Genomic DNA, 15,050 nt, shown 5'->3' with positions numbered 1-15,050 from the left:
TTTTAAGCTAGGTGGTGGGTACATAGTTATCTATTTTATTCACTCATTTTTTGTAAACTGGAAATATTTTATAACACGATTTTTAAAGGGAGAAAAGTAATTCTAGCTTATAAACTGAAGAATGAACTACCAAGGGGTAAAAATGGAAATAAGGAGGGATGTTAAGAGACAATTGCAGCATTCCTGGAGAGCAGAGTACCTAGCACGGTTTCTGGCACATAGTAGGTGTTTAACAAACACCTGTAGCCATTATTGTGGTGGTTGCTGTCATCATCATCATTCGGGTGAAGACCAAAGATGTGAGGGTACCTCGAAGAAAGATAAACGAAATGTTCCCAGTAGCTGTGTTGTGCTATGTGCTTTACCTCTTTCAGCCTTGACTAGAATTGAGTTATAAAGAATCTAAGGCTCACAGAGGCCAAAGCCAGAAGGCGTAAGGCTACATAACTCTCTAATGACTCATTTTTCAATGTTGTTTAAAAACACACCCTCTCCCGCCAATATACACATCCCTTTCCTGTCTAACACTTGAAAAAAATTCAAGCATCTTTTCTCTTTGGTTCATAAGTGGCATATTTTGAGCTAAATTTAATAGCTCGATACACCAAACACTTGGATAGTGCCTTAGTACAGAATATTTCTGAATCTCTCTCCATTTTTTCATCTGATCCTCCTGACTCTGAGGAAGGCAGGGCAATGGATTATTACTGTTTCACAGATGAGTAAAATAAAACCAGAGAGCCTAAACCAGAAGTTCTTAACCTTGTTACCATCAACTTCATGAAATCCTGTTAGTTTATGATTGAATGAGCATTCTTCTAGGTAGAGGGTCAGCTTTAACTGCATTTTCAAAGGCGTTCATGACTCCCCCAAAAAGGTTTAAAAAATAGTGGGTTAAGTGATCGGCCGAAAGTTACGGGTCACAGGGTCCTGGTGGCGCTGAGACCCCAAGCAATTTCTTCCTACTTCACACTCATAATTCTTTTCATCACAACCTATAGTATCAAAATTCCTATTAGAGATATTATTGGAGAAATACTTTTTTTACATGTTTCCTGACTGCTAAGATGGAAATGTTTTTAATATACTGCAACATCTTACCCGGGAGGAAAAGTTTTGGTTCGTTCCGCCGTTGGGCAGTCGCTCTAACCTACACGACGTTCCTTTTCAGGTGAACGAGTCAAGAACCGTCCTATTTACAACAAGCCCTAACACAGACTTGCTAAGTAAGAAATGAATCTGATCCGGAACGTATCTTGCAAATCCGAATAATCTATAAATCATTATTGCGAGACACAGCTTGATCTAGAGGTGGGAAGCGAACCAGGAGCCGAGGGCGGGATTTTCCTTGCTCGTGGGCCGGTCACTTAACGTCTCAATGACTCCTTTCTCTCAGATGTAAAAAGGATTAACGTGGATCACTTCTCAGAATCCTTCCAGCTCCGACACTGTCGGGCAGGATTTAAAACTGGAATCGCGACAGAATTTTGGGGTACAAAGTCTGTTAGCCTCATTTTCCCAATGAGCAAGGCCTCCAGCGCCCAAGGTGGGTTACTGCTGGTCATGAGCCCCAAGTCTCCGGGGACCCACAAGGCCGGCCTCGTAGGAAGGCCAAGCCTTCAGTCCCCCTAGGGTGCAGTAGAGTGGGCGGAGAACGCTACGGAAGGCCAATGGGCCAAGGGGATTTCAAACCAAGGGCTCGTAACCCTACCCTTAGGAATGAAGGAAAGCAGGACGCCCAAGCGTGCAGGTGCGAAGGGCCCGGTTTCAGCAGGGTGGGGTGTGCGAGCGCTGGCGGGTGGGGCTTCGGGCCAGGAGGCGGTTGAAGTGCCGGGAGCACCGCGCCTCCCCCCTGATCCCCGCGGCCAGGGCCGGGCTGCGGCTGAGAGCGGCAAGGCCACCCATGGGAACCTCCAGGCTCGGCGAGGCCGCGTGACCCAGCGCCGGGGGCGGGGCGAGGCGCGCCCCGCCCCGCCCCGCCCCGCGCGCATGCGCGCGGCTCCCGGCGCTGAAATTCAAATTTGAACGGCCGCTGGAGGCCAGGTCTGACACACTGGAGGCTGAGGGCAAGAGGCGAGAAGGTCGGACGAGGTTCCCTGCCCCGGACTCCTTGTGTTCTCCAAGTGACACACTCAGCCGGGACTCACTTCTTTTCTTTTTCTGAATTTGAACCACCGTTTCCGTCGTCTCGCAACCGACACGCGAAGCCCGGGGCGATGGACCCGTTTACCGAGGTGAGAAAACTTGCGGGCGCAGCCAGCCATGTCTCCTGTCGGCCCCCACCTTCCCTTCCCACCTTTCTGTCACCCGCTGGGCACCCCCGGCGGAGAGCGCGTGCGCGCGCGTGCGCAGAGCGTGCGTTCGGGGGTCCGGCTGGGGACGCTGGGAGGGGGCCGCGCGCGCGGATGCTCTCCTCTCTGCGGCGGGTCCCCGGTTTACCTAGGACGGATCTCTGGGAGGAAAGTTTTGAGTCTGTCCTAAAAGGCGGTAGTGAGAAACCTGTCACCCCGGTTATTGTAATGCCCCAGTGGAGTGGGGGCCCCTGTTCCCCCCGAGAGTGAAGTGGGGGCCGGGACGGAACACGTCCTGCTGGAAGTAAAAGCGGGGATAGCTTGCAGGGTGGGGTCGGGTTCCCGAGTGACTCACTGCTGTGTGTGCAACCGCTGCTGGAGGTGGAATGGAATGTGACCTGGGGATGCGTGCGGCCCGCGGCGCAGCTGTGCGTTTAAGGATGCTGTTAACGAAATGACAGCACGATAAGCCGGTGCCTGAGACCATTGCCTCCGTCCCTGCAAAGTCCATAGTTCCTTCAGATTCCATTGCTCAGCTCACCGGGAAAGAAGTTGCATTCTTGGGATTGACACTTTAATTGAAAGGAAACAGTGCTAGTGGAATATGTACAAACCGAAGTGATTATCCCGCGATTAGAAAAAAACTAGAGTAAAGAAAGAAACCTTTGCGTGTGTGTGTGTTTGTTTGTTTGTGGAGCATACCATCACATCAGTATTTAACTCATCTTTTGTTCTTTGGAAATTGAATATGGAGGCATCACATAGTTACTGTATCCACTGTTTCTCTAACCTGGACTTCTTGTTGAGACTATAGGGTGACATATTCAGGAGTTTTGAGTTGCCCATTGTCGACTCCCCTTTTCTTCCAACACAGTTCAGTTCCTCTTTAGGTTGTTGTGCAAGTTTCAAACTGTTGTTTTTTGATTTTTTTGAGAAATGGGCCTAAAAATGTCTTAACGCTAGATTAAAAAACGTAAAGTCTATGGAGAGTAGTAATACTTTTTTTTTTGGAAATGTAGTTACAATTTCATAAGTCTAAGATAGTAAAATGTTCAGCGATTAGCGTTTACTTGTAGTTACACACAACGGTATTTATTTTTCAAATTGTCAACCATCTTGGGGGAAAACATCAATTTGTTCACCTTACTTTTAAAGATTTGAACAGGCAAACCCAGAATACATTTTTTGTATTAGCTTTGAAGAATACAGCTGGTCATGCACCATATATTTTTCACTTACATTGAAATTGAAAAGGATATTGTTTTACATATGTTAGTAACTTAGAATAAGATTTTTTTAAAAGTTAGCCCTATGTGTTCTCAATATTCTTTTTATTCTCTTAAATAAATAACAGGAACAAAGCATGTTGAAAGTTGGCTAAATTGGACTTCATTTTACTTAAATGTCATTCTGAAGCTAGTACAAATCTCCATTGAAAGAAACTTTATTTGAAAGAAACCTTTTTCATTTTAGAGTGTATTCAGAAATATGTATGGTTTAATATGTATGATTTATATTATGAGAAGTTAGTTCCGTTGCAGTTGGAGTAAATAGCTTTGACATCTTTTCCTTAATTGGTAATAAGTGAACTATTTGAATTGGTTCCAACCACTAGGTACTTAATTATAGCATTCGTAACATTTTTGCACAGTGAAATGAACCGGCACAGTTCCTTGTCTGAAAAGTCAGTTAAAATGAGTTTCTCAACCAGAGTTTCTTATCAGAACCCTAGAACACAGGAAATTATTGGAGAGACAATTTTCTCAATTTTCTCATACCATCCTACAAGCACAGGAGAGACTTTAATTCATCACATTAATGTCAGGGCATTCTCTTGTAACTCTGGATGAGAAAGGCTACAACCATCCTAAACGCTTCTCCTTAAACAAGACTTATGCATTGGTTCGCCTCCCTGCTGTCGCTGGTGCTGTCTGGCACACCCTTCCTTGCCCTGCCTCTTCTGCCTGGCAAACTCGGACTTAACGTCTTGCTCACAGCTTGACCTCCCTTCTTCAGAGGGGAGATCACCCTTCACAGTGCTCTGCTCACTTGTATTTGTTTCCTGGCAGAGCATGAGCTTCATGAAGGTAGGACTGTTCTTTCCCATTCAGAGATGTTTCCCTGACATCAAGCACATCCCATACCATTCTGCTAAATTCATATAGAAGAGTGCCATCCAGTGCAAATTATTTTACAAATAATTACATACAACACTAACAGGACATTTTAGCAATTTTTTGATTGTAGAAAATTTCAAATTACACAAGTATAATAATCCCTCATGCATCCATCATCCAGCAGCACATGGCCATGTTTCACTGTAACCCCTCTCTAATCGCTCCCACTGAATTATTTGGAAGCAAATCCTAGAGATCATATAATTTCATACTTAAATACTTGAGTATCACTAAGTGCTAAGGAATTAAAATGTAATCATAATACCATTATCACACCAGAAAAGTTAACAAGAGTTCCTTAATATCAAATGTTCTGTCAATGTTCTGATGTCCCTAAGTAGGGTCTCATGCTTTTGCTGTTTGTTTGAACCAGGATCTAGACAGGGTCCACAGGGCAGTGTCCACCTGAAGTTCCTCATAGACCATCCAGAAATAATGACTCCGTCTTGATTCATGGTTGAACAGGCAGTTAAGGCAGATGTTCATTATTATGATCTGATATACAGGCTGAAAGTATTTAAAAAGTTATATTGGTGATATGAACTTAGTTCTCTGACAATAAGTTCTTAAAAAGGGCGTTTGGATTTAGTTGAAAGACAGTTTATAGCCAAGTGATTAAGAGCCCAGACAGGAGCCTGGATTTGAATCCCAACTGGCCACTTCTTAGCGGTGTGACCTAATGGCTTATTATTTAACCTGTGCCTGGATTTCTTCATCTGTAACACAGTAGTAAAAACAGAACCTACCAAGTAAGGTTTTGAAAGTGAAATGAGTTACTGTGTTCACACACTGAAAGTACTTCATGTTAAGTGATTTATATTAGTGATTGTTGTACTTTTTAGGGGATTTAAAACCATGCACTGGACTACTCCTAACATTGGTGTTAGCCTCTTAGTTTGAAGATCTGCTATGGGCGATGTCATCCCAGTCCAAGCCTGGCATAGGGAAAGCCGGGGCTAGGTGTGCCAAGTCAGAACTTCCTGTGTAGGAACCTTAAAAGAGAAAAGGCCACAATTAAAATGCTTCGTAAAGCATCTTTTCTTGTGATACAAATAAATAAACATGCTGTTACTGTTTTGAATGGAGTTTCTCTTGTTTTCCAGAATTAAGTCTCTGTATTGACCTGGGAAAGAATGACGTAGAACACATTGAAAATAAGTTTATATTAAGTGTATTCTGTTTAAGAAGGCAGGGAAATCAGTAATACTTCCTAGAACAATTTCTGTCAGAAATGATTTGAGGCATGCGTGGCAGCTAATTTGCTTAGGGACCGTAAACTTCACTTACCTTAGATCCATCCATGTGGAATATCTTGTTTCCCGATTATGTTAATTATTGGAGTGCTTTGTTTTTTTATGGCTCTACTGTGAAGAAGGAGGTGTGAGATTTGAAAGAATGTACCGTATAAAAGAGCCCTTAAATTCCTGATACACCCTTATAAGAAAGGGAGACAGATTTATTGAGCTGTTGAGTTGATGTATTGGGTTGCCGGAAAAGTCATGATGTAGTTTTTCTATGTTTTTCGTTGCAAAAATGCTTCATGACTTTTCTGACAACCCAATACTTTACGTACATCATTTCATTTAAATGAGTACTCTTTGGTGCTTATTAGTTTTATTTTACAGATTAGGGGACTTTTTTGCTTATCTACTTTAAATTTTTTTTTTAATCTTGAAAATTTGGCATCTAATCAAGACAATAGAACGCTTGTGTAAGTTTGAATGGCAAACTGACATTCTTTTGTTGTGACCTATTATTGCTCATAGTAACTGAAAATGCACTGACTCAGAAGTACTCTGACTAGAGTGGAATGTGGGCATGTCCTTGAATGAATATAATTAGGCCAGATTTATGTCTGAGGAGTGATATATTTTATCTTGGGGAAAATTGTCAGACATGTATGAATTTCACTTTTGAGATTGTTGAAAACTTTCAAGGGTAAAAGGTCTTGTGTTTGGAAGGCATTTGGTTCATAAATTATCCTTTCAGTGACATAGCATTTAGATTTAGTGTCACTTCTTTCTATGAGCTTTACATTAGAAATCATCCCTTACTTAATCGCACCAGCACACTTCCTTTTCCCGTGTAAGGTAACATTCATAGGGTCAGGGGATTAGGATATGAACATCTTTGGGGGCCATTATTCTGCCCACTTCCCTTAGTGCATAAAACACCGACCATGTAATTTCTCGTGATTCAGTGGGTCAGCAATGTGTGTTGGTCTCCCCAGGGGTCATGCAGGAGTCTGCAGTGATCTGGCAAATGATCTGGGATTGGGTGGCCTACAGTGGCTTTACTCACACGTCTGGTGGCCGATGCTGACTGTCAGCTCAGCCTGGGCTTCTTCATGTGGTGGCAGTGTTCCAAGGGAGGGACAGCAGAGACTGCAGGACCATGAGGCGTGTGATTAGAAGTCACACAGTGTCACTTCTGCCACATTTTATTGGTCAAAATAAATCATACGGCCAACCCAATTCAGGAGTGGAAATAGATTCTATCTTTTGATGGAAACAACAAAAAAAAATTGTGGCCATTTAAAATCTTATACAACTAACTATATCCACATTTTATTCCCCCTTTAATGTTCATATTACATCTGCAATAATTTTGACATTGGAATGCTCATTTGGTGAATCTTGACTTAAATTACTTAGGATTTCACTTTAGAAATGTATTTAACTATTACCCTATATGGCAACTGGTGATTTTCAGAAGATAGCTGAAGTTTTGTGAACCTTTAACTAAACGGTGTTTTAAATATCATATATGTAGAAACTGCTGGAACGAACCCGTGCCAGGCGAGAAAATCTTCAGAAAAAGATGGCTGAGAGGCCCACGGCAGCAGCAAGGTCTGCGACTCACGCTAAGCGAGCCAGAGAGCCGCTTTCAGAAGCAAGTAACCAGCAGCCCCTGTCTGCTGGCGAAGGTAAGGCTAGGAGGAAAAGCAGAATTTGCATAGTTTTACAGGAGAGGCGCCCCACACATTCCACTGTGCATGCAGAAGAGCCGAGGTCTTAGGGAGACACATGACAGCCTCTGGGTTACCCTCTTCTAGAACCTGTTGGACCAGAGCAGAGTTTCTTTTAACAAATATTTCAAAATTAATTGGTTGAACTAGTTTCCTTAATCCAAAATTATTCTTAAAACCCCCAAGGGAAGAACCGTAAAGGAGCAGGGGAGCACTTACAACTGGCGGTGGTGCGGGGTTTACCCCGACAGTGACCACCAAGTTCAGGCGTGTCTCTGGCATGAGCAGGGCAACGAAAGGCGGATGGACTGGCCGCTCCGAATTTTAATGAGCCTTTCCATTGTCTGCTGACCCAACTCTATGGTTAGGCACAGAGTGTAGGTTGTTATTATATAGGTCTGGTGAAGTTAGACAAACGCACACACATACACACTCACACACATACACAGTCACACTCACATACACACACACTCACACTCACGCACTCACTTGGAAACCTATTTTATTCTTTCCTAAATCCTGGCATCCCCAGCCAGCTGTTTTAGCCTTTTCCTAGAGTGTGGGGTAGTCTGGAGATAATACTTTTCCTTAGTATAACCTTAAAATACAGATAAAAAAATAGTATTACAGAAGACAAAACCAGAGATGAGGGCCTGGGGCTGGCTTATAATGATTTTGGAAGCTAACCATAGAATGGTAATTTATTTTTTTATATTTATACATTTTGAAGTGAGGAAGGGAAATAATATATACATGTGGTATTCAGCCAGGAAAATGGAGGCCTGGCCCCAGTCCAGGATCTTTTGTTTTCACCGTGATGGGTTTATACAGTCAAAAAGTGAGCACTGTGTACTTGACAACCAGTGGCTGGAAGTACATTCTGATGCTTAAATGGAGGCATTTGCTGTTTTACATAAGAACTTTGGTAAACTTAAAGACTTCTGTATTTCCAGGTGGTATTGCATCTTAAAACAGAAATACTTTCAAAAAGCAATTAGATAAATTCATGGAAAATTAGTGTATCACAGAAGGTTAGGAAATTTCATGTTGTGTATTTAATTAGGTTGATGTCGGTGAGGGCAGCCATGACTTCTCACTAATATGACTGGTCACTCACTGCCAGGACCAGAATACATGGTTAGACTGCCAGTGAAACTGACCCCTTAAGGAATTTACATTCTTTTTAAATATTAGTTTTCCAGGAGATATATTAAAACTCATTCCTAGGTAGAAATAATATGCCTTATATTTGGATAGCTCCTTTTTATTTTAGGACTTTAAAATTTATTTTGTAGATGTTCATGGAATTTTAAAATGTGAGATATTGCTAAACATTTGTGCTGATGAATTTGTTTGGTATGGACCAGATAATTCAGTTATTTTTTTGGTTCCCTGACTCTCTCCTAAGCCTCAAGCCAGGTAGGTGCCTTCTTACCCTTGCTTATTATTGTCCATAAAAGGTTGTTTTAAAAACAGAAAGCCTGGTTTCTACCCTTAATTCACCTGTGTCACTGTAGACAGGTAACTAAATTTCTCCAGGCTTGATTTTTCTTATCTAAAAATGAGGTGATTGGGCTGTATGATCTTTAACACACCCTAGAATATTTACTTATTCTATGTGTATGCACTTTTAATTTCCTGTTAAGACTATGAAAAGTATTACGCATATATTTTGAGAACGTTATTTGAATCTATTTTCATTCAGGTTTTTTAAACCATAAATTATGTTTTCTAAAAAGAAACCTCTTCTATCAGGTTGCTAAGTTACTGAAAGAAAGTAGAATTTTTCATATTTCTTGTTGTAAGTAAAATCATTTCAGGGATTAAAGAAACATGATGTTTTATTAATTTGTTGAATCCCCCTACAGCAAGTTTTTCATGCTGTGAGAAATGTAGAATTTTGAATTTTTTTTCTTTTCTTTATAATCTAGAGAAATCTTGTACAAAACCATCACCATCAAAAAAACGCTGCTCTGATAACACTGAAGTAGAAGTTTCTAACTTGGAAAATGAACAGCCGGTTCAGTCAGTCTCTGCAAAACCTCGTTCTCCACGTCCTGTGTCCCCTCAGGCACAGCCACCGGCTCCGGCTCCGGCTCCGGCTCCGGCCAGTGATTCCGTGGCTGATGCACCATCCATGCCGAGAGGGCTGAATTCAAGACCGGAAGCACCTGCAGCTTCCTCAGTCAAAACACGAATGCAAAAACTGGCAGCGCAGCGGCGCCACTGGGATAACAGTGACGTGACAGGTATAGGTTGTGTGGATGGTGTGGTCCTTCACTGTCTTTCAGTAAGGTTCAACTTGGTATATGCTGAACATTTTGTTTATCAGTTAACTCATGAAAGGTAAATGCTTTTAGTGTTTCTGTAGCCTGAGTATTGGTCACTTGCAAATGGCCTGTGTGTCAGTAGTCCATTTACCAGTTGGCATTCTCACTGAAGTAGGCGATGATGAGGTTCTTAGAGTATTTCGCAAAAGCCTGACTTTGTAATGGAATTATATTTGCAATGACAAACAGAAGAAAGCAAACTACATTCTTGGCATTATTAGCATTGCTGACCTTCAGCTTTCTATTCAAGAAGTCCTATTTCATGGATTCACTAATTGAATAGGGTTACTGAAGTACGTGGTGCCATTCAATAGAGAGAGCACTTACTGAGCACCTACAAAGCATGTTCCTCTGCGAAGGTGCTGGAAACAGGTGAGCTGATCGTTGCCTTTCATGGGCCTGTAATCAGATGGCAGGCCCGACAGCAGGTTAGTTGTCATGCAATAGGGTATTTGTTCTGTGATGAATTTTATGTATCTTCTACCTTGTTACAAAAATAGCCTTGGGATGAGTTACAAAAGTACCTATATTGCAAAACAAGAAAAATAAGGAAATCAGGGCGAAGGGAAGGAGAACAAAGTGAAGGGTAAAGTTAGTTTATTATTAAATCCAGGCCTTAAGGTCCCCCTCACTTGCTAGAGAGGGTTTTGAACTTCCTAGCAGCCAATGGAAAGTTACATGACTTACGTTTATAAGATAAAAGCACAACCATCATTGGCCCAAGAGAACTTTCTTCCCTTCTCAAAGATGATTTTGTGCGAGCTAGTAAACATAGAAGGCTTCTCAAGGCAGGCAGGTGGCCTGGCTCCAACCTCAGGTCAGTAAAAGCAGTTTGTTCCAAAGTGAGCCAGCTCAGGGCAGGTGGTCAGCTCAGTGGCCACGGGGCCTTCTCCAGCAAGTGCTGCTCAGGCTTTGGCGTCGGAGCCTGGCTCCTGTGTCTCAGAGTCATTCCGACCATTGCACTGGGCTCAGCGGTGTGGTGCAGCCCTGGAGCCTGCTCTGTTTTTTTGTTTGTTTGTTTGTTTGTTTGTTTTAAAGCTGAAGGTAATTCTGATGCGTAGCCAGAATTGAGACCAGGTGACCTAGAGAAATGGGGACTGCACATCCCTAAGGCGGTCTTCCATACATATCAGTTCTTTTAACAGAAAGTTTGATAAGTACCAGACTGCCAAGCGTTTAAGATCATCCTTTCTAGCAGTGACGATAATCTCAAGAGCAAATGATTACTGTGTAAAGTGCTGGGCATTCTAAATATTTTTGTGTTCTAATGTAGTATAGCATTTAATTCTTATTACAATATTACGAGATACATAGCACTTTTATCTTTGTGGTACGGAAGAGGAAACTGGGTTCAGCGAGGCTAAAAGCTGCCATGGTCAGCAGCTAAAATTCAGACCCCAGCCGTTTGACTCTCAGGCTCAGCTCCTGCCAGCTCTGACCTACCTGCCTGGGGTTTTTTGGGCAGTAACGGTGCAGATATTCCATGTTGTCATTACACGTACTTATTTTAGTAATGGGCAGAGCTAACCATGCTTGTTTATAATGCCTGAGGAGGCTAATTAGTAAATGTGTCTGAATAGAAGGATGCTCCTTTCCTGTTTTATAGGAAATATCTGTGGGCTGCAAAATGCAGATTTCCTTAAAAAAAAAAAAAGAAAGAGGCTTGTGATGTAATGTGCATGATCAAAGGAATAACCAAGACCCTAAATGTTCTAGAGCTTAAAGCATTTGCAGCAGTGATTTGAGCAAATGTTAACAAATATTATACCCACCTCAGCCTTGAAAAAAAACCTCAGTAAGGCATTATTTAGCCTGCCTAATTTTAAGCACTGAACCTTGTGACAGAAGTGTTTGTAATGAAATAGTTTAGGATTGGAGTTGGCATAAACCAGTTACATGCTTGAGGACTTCCACTGAAGCATAATTTATCTGAAGCCTTTCTTCCTGACAGAGAATAGAAGAGCTAGAGGTCTATTAAGCCCATTCCTAAAACCTGATAACAACTGGCATCTGCTTAGAAGACAGTGCTCATTTTAGGGACATGATAGAGGTATGCAAGAGGGTATCGTAGGGCAGGTGGCCATCAGAAGGGTTTTCTGGACGACACAGGGGCGATGCCACTGGCCTTTGAGGGTAGCTGGCTTCAGACAGTGGAGATACTCTGAGCAGAAGCAACAGAATGTGTGAAAAGCACAAACACCATGAACGTAGTGTGGGTACAAAGTTGGTGTTCTGGCATATGGTTCATGTGGTAGAAAAACGAGATACATTGGAAGAAAGCAGCAGGGCCTGGAGCCTTTGGAATTAAACTGGGGTGACCGGGAGGTGCCGGGAGAGGCCGAACAGGCAGATGGTTTGGGAAGGCCCCTCCGGCGTTAGAATCGAGGAGGGGCTGAGTAGTGCAGGGATTCGAAGCAGAAAGACCAGTTAGCAGCTAGTGTTACAACCCAGATGCACAATGAGGAAGGCCTGTGAGGATGTGAGGAGAGGCTGGATTTGAGAGATTTGGGAGAAGGAGCCTGTAGGACATGATGACAAGGCGGCAGAGGCTAAGGGCGAAGAGGAAGAGGCCATGATGAGGAGGGGCGTGTGTGTTGCAGTTTCAACTTCAGGTGTGTTATCTGCGGGGTCTGGTGGATAGCCAACAGGAGGTAGAGGAGACCAGGAAGGACGGGCCACAGAGACAGAACGAGGGGAGAGTGATGTCACAGATGGCAATGCAAGGTCTGCAGTGTGTGTCCTGGCATCTAGTGACAACAGCAAAAGCAACTTCCGGGCAGTGGCATAGGCAGAAGGAGGGTTGAAGGGGAGTGTTGAGTTGTGAGTGAAAATTGTGTAGGGAAAGAGGGACAGTAGCTACAGGAGGTGTATGTTGATAAGGGGATGTTTGTTTCTGCTTTTAAGATGACAGGGACTTGAGCTTGTTATGTACAGAGAATCAAGTCTGTGGAGAGGAAGGAGTTATTTGGAGACAGTCCCTGAGGAGTGTTGGAGGAGCATAACTGAAACTTCAGGCAGCGATCTAAGCCTTGGACAGAAGAGGGATGCCTCTTCCATTGACTGAATTTGTGGAAGAGACAGTGCCTTAACCTCTGACTTCCCAGTATATACACACACTCTTTATGCATGCAGGCCTAGATCCTTCATAAGCGAAGTATTACTTTTTTGAGATTTATCTTCATGTGAAGTAACTGCAGAAAAACATTTTAGTCTAACCCTGTGTTTGCTAATATGATAATCACTAGATTTATGTAGCTTTAAAAATTTGAATTAATTAAAACAAAGTGAAGCTAGGTAATTCCCTTAGTTGCCCTAAGCACATTTCAAGTGCTCATTAGCACATGTGTGAACAGCACGCTGTACTGGACAACATGGATACAGAATATCTCCATCATTGCAAAAAGCTCTGTTATACAGCACTGGTGTAATCCATTTTTAAAAGAAAAAGTTCCTGTGGAACACATAACCGTAAATTGTGCAGTGTTCTAACACCGTGAATTAATTCTGAAAATACAACCTAAATGTGCTGTATCTTGGAGCACTCATAATCCCTCAAAAATTGAAAAAATAAAACGTGTATCAAAGTTATTTTTTAAAAATTTGGATTAAGTATCATCTGATTTGAGTACCTATTATCAAATTTAAGCAGCGTGGTAGTTTGATGCATGGGAGAGCTTTTACTAGTTAAACCTGTCACTGAAAAATTCTGAATGGCACTATCCTGGTATTTACACATACATGCATCTCTTGCACATGAGTGTTAATTTTTTTTCTGGAAACACTTTCAGATGATATCCCCGAAATCTCACTCATGCCAGCAGTGCCACCAGAGGAAAAGGCCGCCTCCCCTCCCAAACCGTCAGAGGCCTCAGCAGCTCCACTTGGGAGGAAGGGCCGTCTGGCCAACCTTGCTGCAACCATTTGCTCTTGGGAAGATGATGTAAACCACTCCTCTGCAAAGCAGAACAGTGCACAAGGACGGCCTGGTACCACTTGTTTATCCAAATTTTCCTCTGCTAGTGGAGCATCTGCTAGCATCAATAGCAGCAGTGTTGAGCAGGAAGCCACAGGCTGTTCCCAAAGAGACCACGCTGCCTCTTTGAAGAAAGCCCCATCCTCCAGTGAGGGGGCAGCACTGGGTAAGGCTGCACTTCCCAGCTCTGCGGTAAGTAAATGCAATTTTGGTGTTTGCAAACCTTTTCTTTTTTTATTACACGTGATAATGTCTATGTATGTGTAGGTCTGTATTTTAAAACATATTAATCGTGTTTATAAGTATTTTTAGAATATTGGGTTCATAGAAAGTAAAAGTCATAAATCTGGTACCCTGTCCCAAGATAAATTAGCAGTTAACTAAATTAACACTAATTTAATGAGATTCCAAAGTATATATAATGTGAAATGAAGGAGAGCACTGAGAATTACTTTCTCCATTAAAATGTTTTATGTATGTTTATAAATATAAGATCTCAAATACTTCGGAAAACTAATAGCTATAGTTACCTCCAGATGGCAAAGTGTCAAGGGTGAGCACCATACTTTCACTGTGTGTCCTTTTATCCTTTTGAAATGTTTGAAAGGTTACCTCCCGCGTGTACTACCTCAACAGTTTTTAAAAACAATCTTAAAAAAACAAAAAAGAAAAAGAATGTTGTGTTCCTGAGCATTGTCTTTAAGTGTCGAGCTGGGTTTTAAAATTAGATCTACATTCGGTCCCAGCTCCACCACATAATTAGAAGTGTAGCTTTGGACAAGCAACTTAATCTTGCAAACCCTTATTTTTCCATTTGTAAAATGGGAAAGAAAGGGTAATGGGGAGGATAAAATGAGATAATGTGCATAAATTGCTTAGCATAGTGTTTGGCATATAGTAAGTACTTAATACTTGATTATATAATTAACAATCAAGTACCTGATTTGATTTTGTTAAATTAATACTGATTTAACTAAAATACAAAAAATATGGAATTTGGTCTACCACAGTTAAAATTTATAAAGGTACTAGTGCAATAATATGAAAGAAATGGTTTTTTAAAGCAGTGAATAACCCTATCCCTCATATTAAATTACCCACCAATATATTGGGCAGACTAAGCCACATATTATAATTTGAATAATGGCATTTTCTAAGTTGATTTTTTTTACTTTTAAACCTTTCACATTGGTTTGATCTATTAGAGAGCAAGAAAGTTTTTTTAATGAGTTTACACAAAGGCTACCAAGCAAATAGGATTTGAGTTGTTTTATTACAGGACTACCTTTAGAAATTGTGAATGTTGTTGTT

General features: G+C 41.8%; 1 protein-coding gene across 2 annotated transcripts in view; it reads left to right on the top strand.

Annotated features, from left to right (window-relative positions):
- Window positions 1–2,038: 2,038 nt before the first annotated feature.
- Window positions 2,039–15,050, top strand: part of ANLN (anillin, actin binding protein) — a 49,949-nt gene continuing 36,937 nt past the window's right edge. For both annotated transcript variants that reach the window (XM_019655692.1, XM_019655691.1), the window contains exons 1-4: window positions 2,039–2,234; window positions 7,241–7,394; window positions 9,368–9,685; window positions 13,555–13,931. In XM_019655692.1, the coding sequence (XP_019511237.1) occupies window positions 2,217–2,234; window positions 7,241–7,394; window positions 9,368–9,685; window positions 13,555–13,931 (867 nt within the window). In that variant the 5' untranslated portion in view covers window positions 2,039–2,216. The remainder of the gene's footprint in view (window positions 2,235–7,240; window positions 7,395–9,367; window positions 9,686–13,554; window positions 13,932–15,050) is intronic.

The sequence above is a fragment of the Hipposideros armiger genome, unplaced genomic scaffold (genome assembly GCF_001890085.2).
Source record: "Hipposideros armiger isolate ML-2016 unplaced genomic scaffold, ASM189008v1 scaffold_244, whole genome shotgun sequence".
Lineage (NCBI taxonomy): Eukaryota > Metazoa > Chordata > Mammalia > Chiroptera > Hipposideridae > Hipposideros > Hipposideros armiger.
This window is presented reverse-complemented; position numbering and strand designations above follow the sequence as displayed.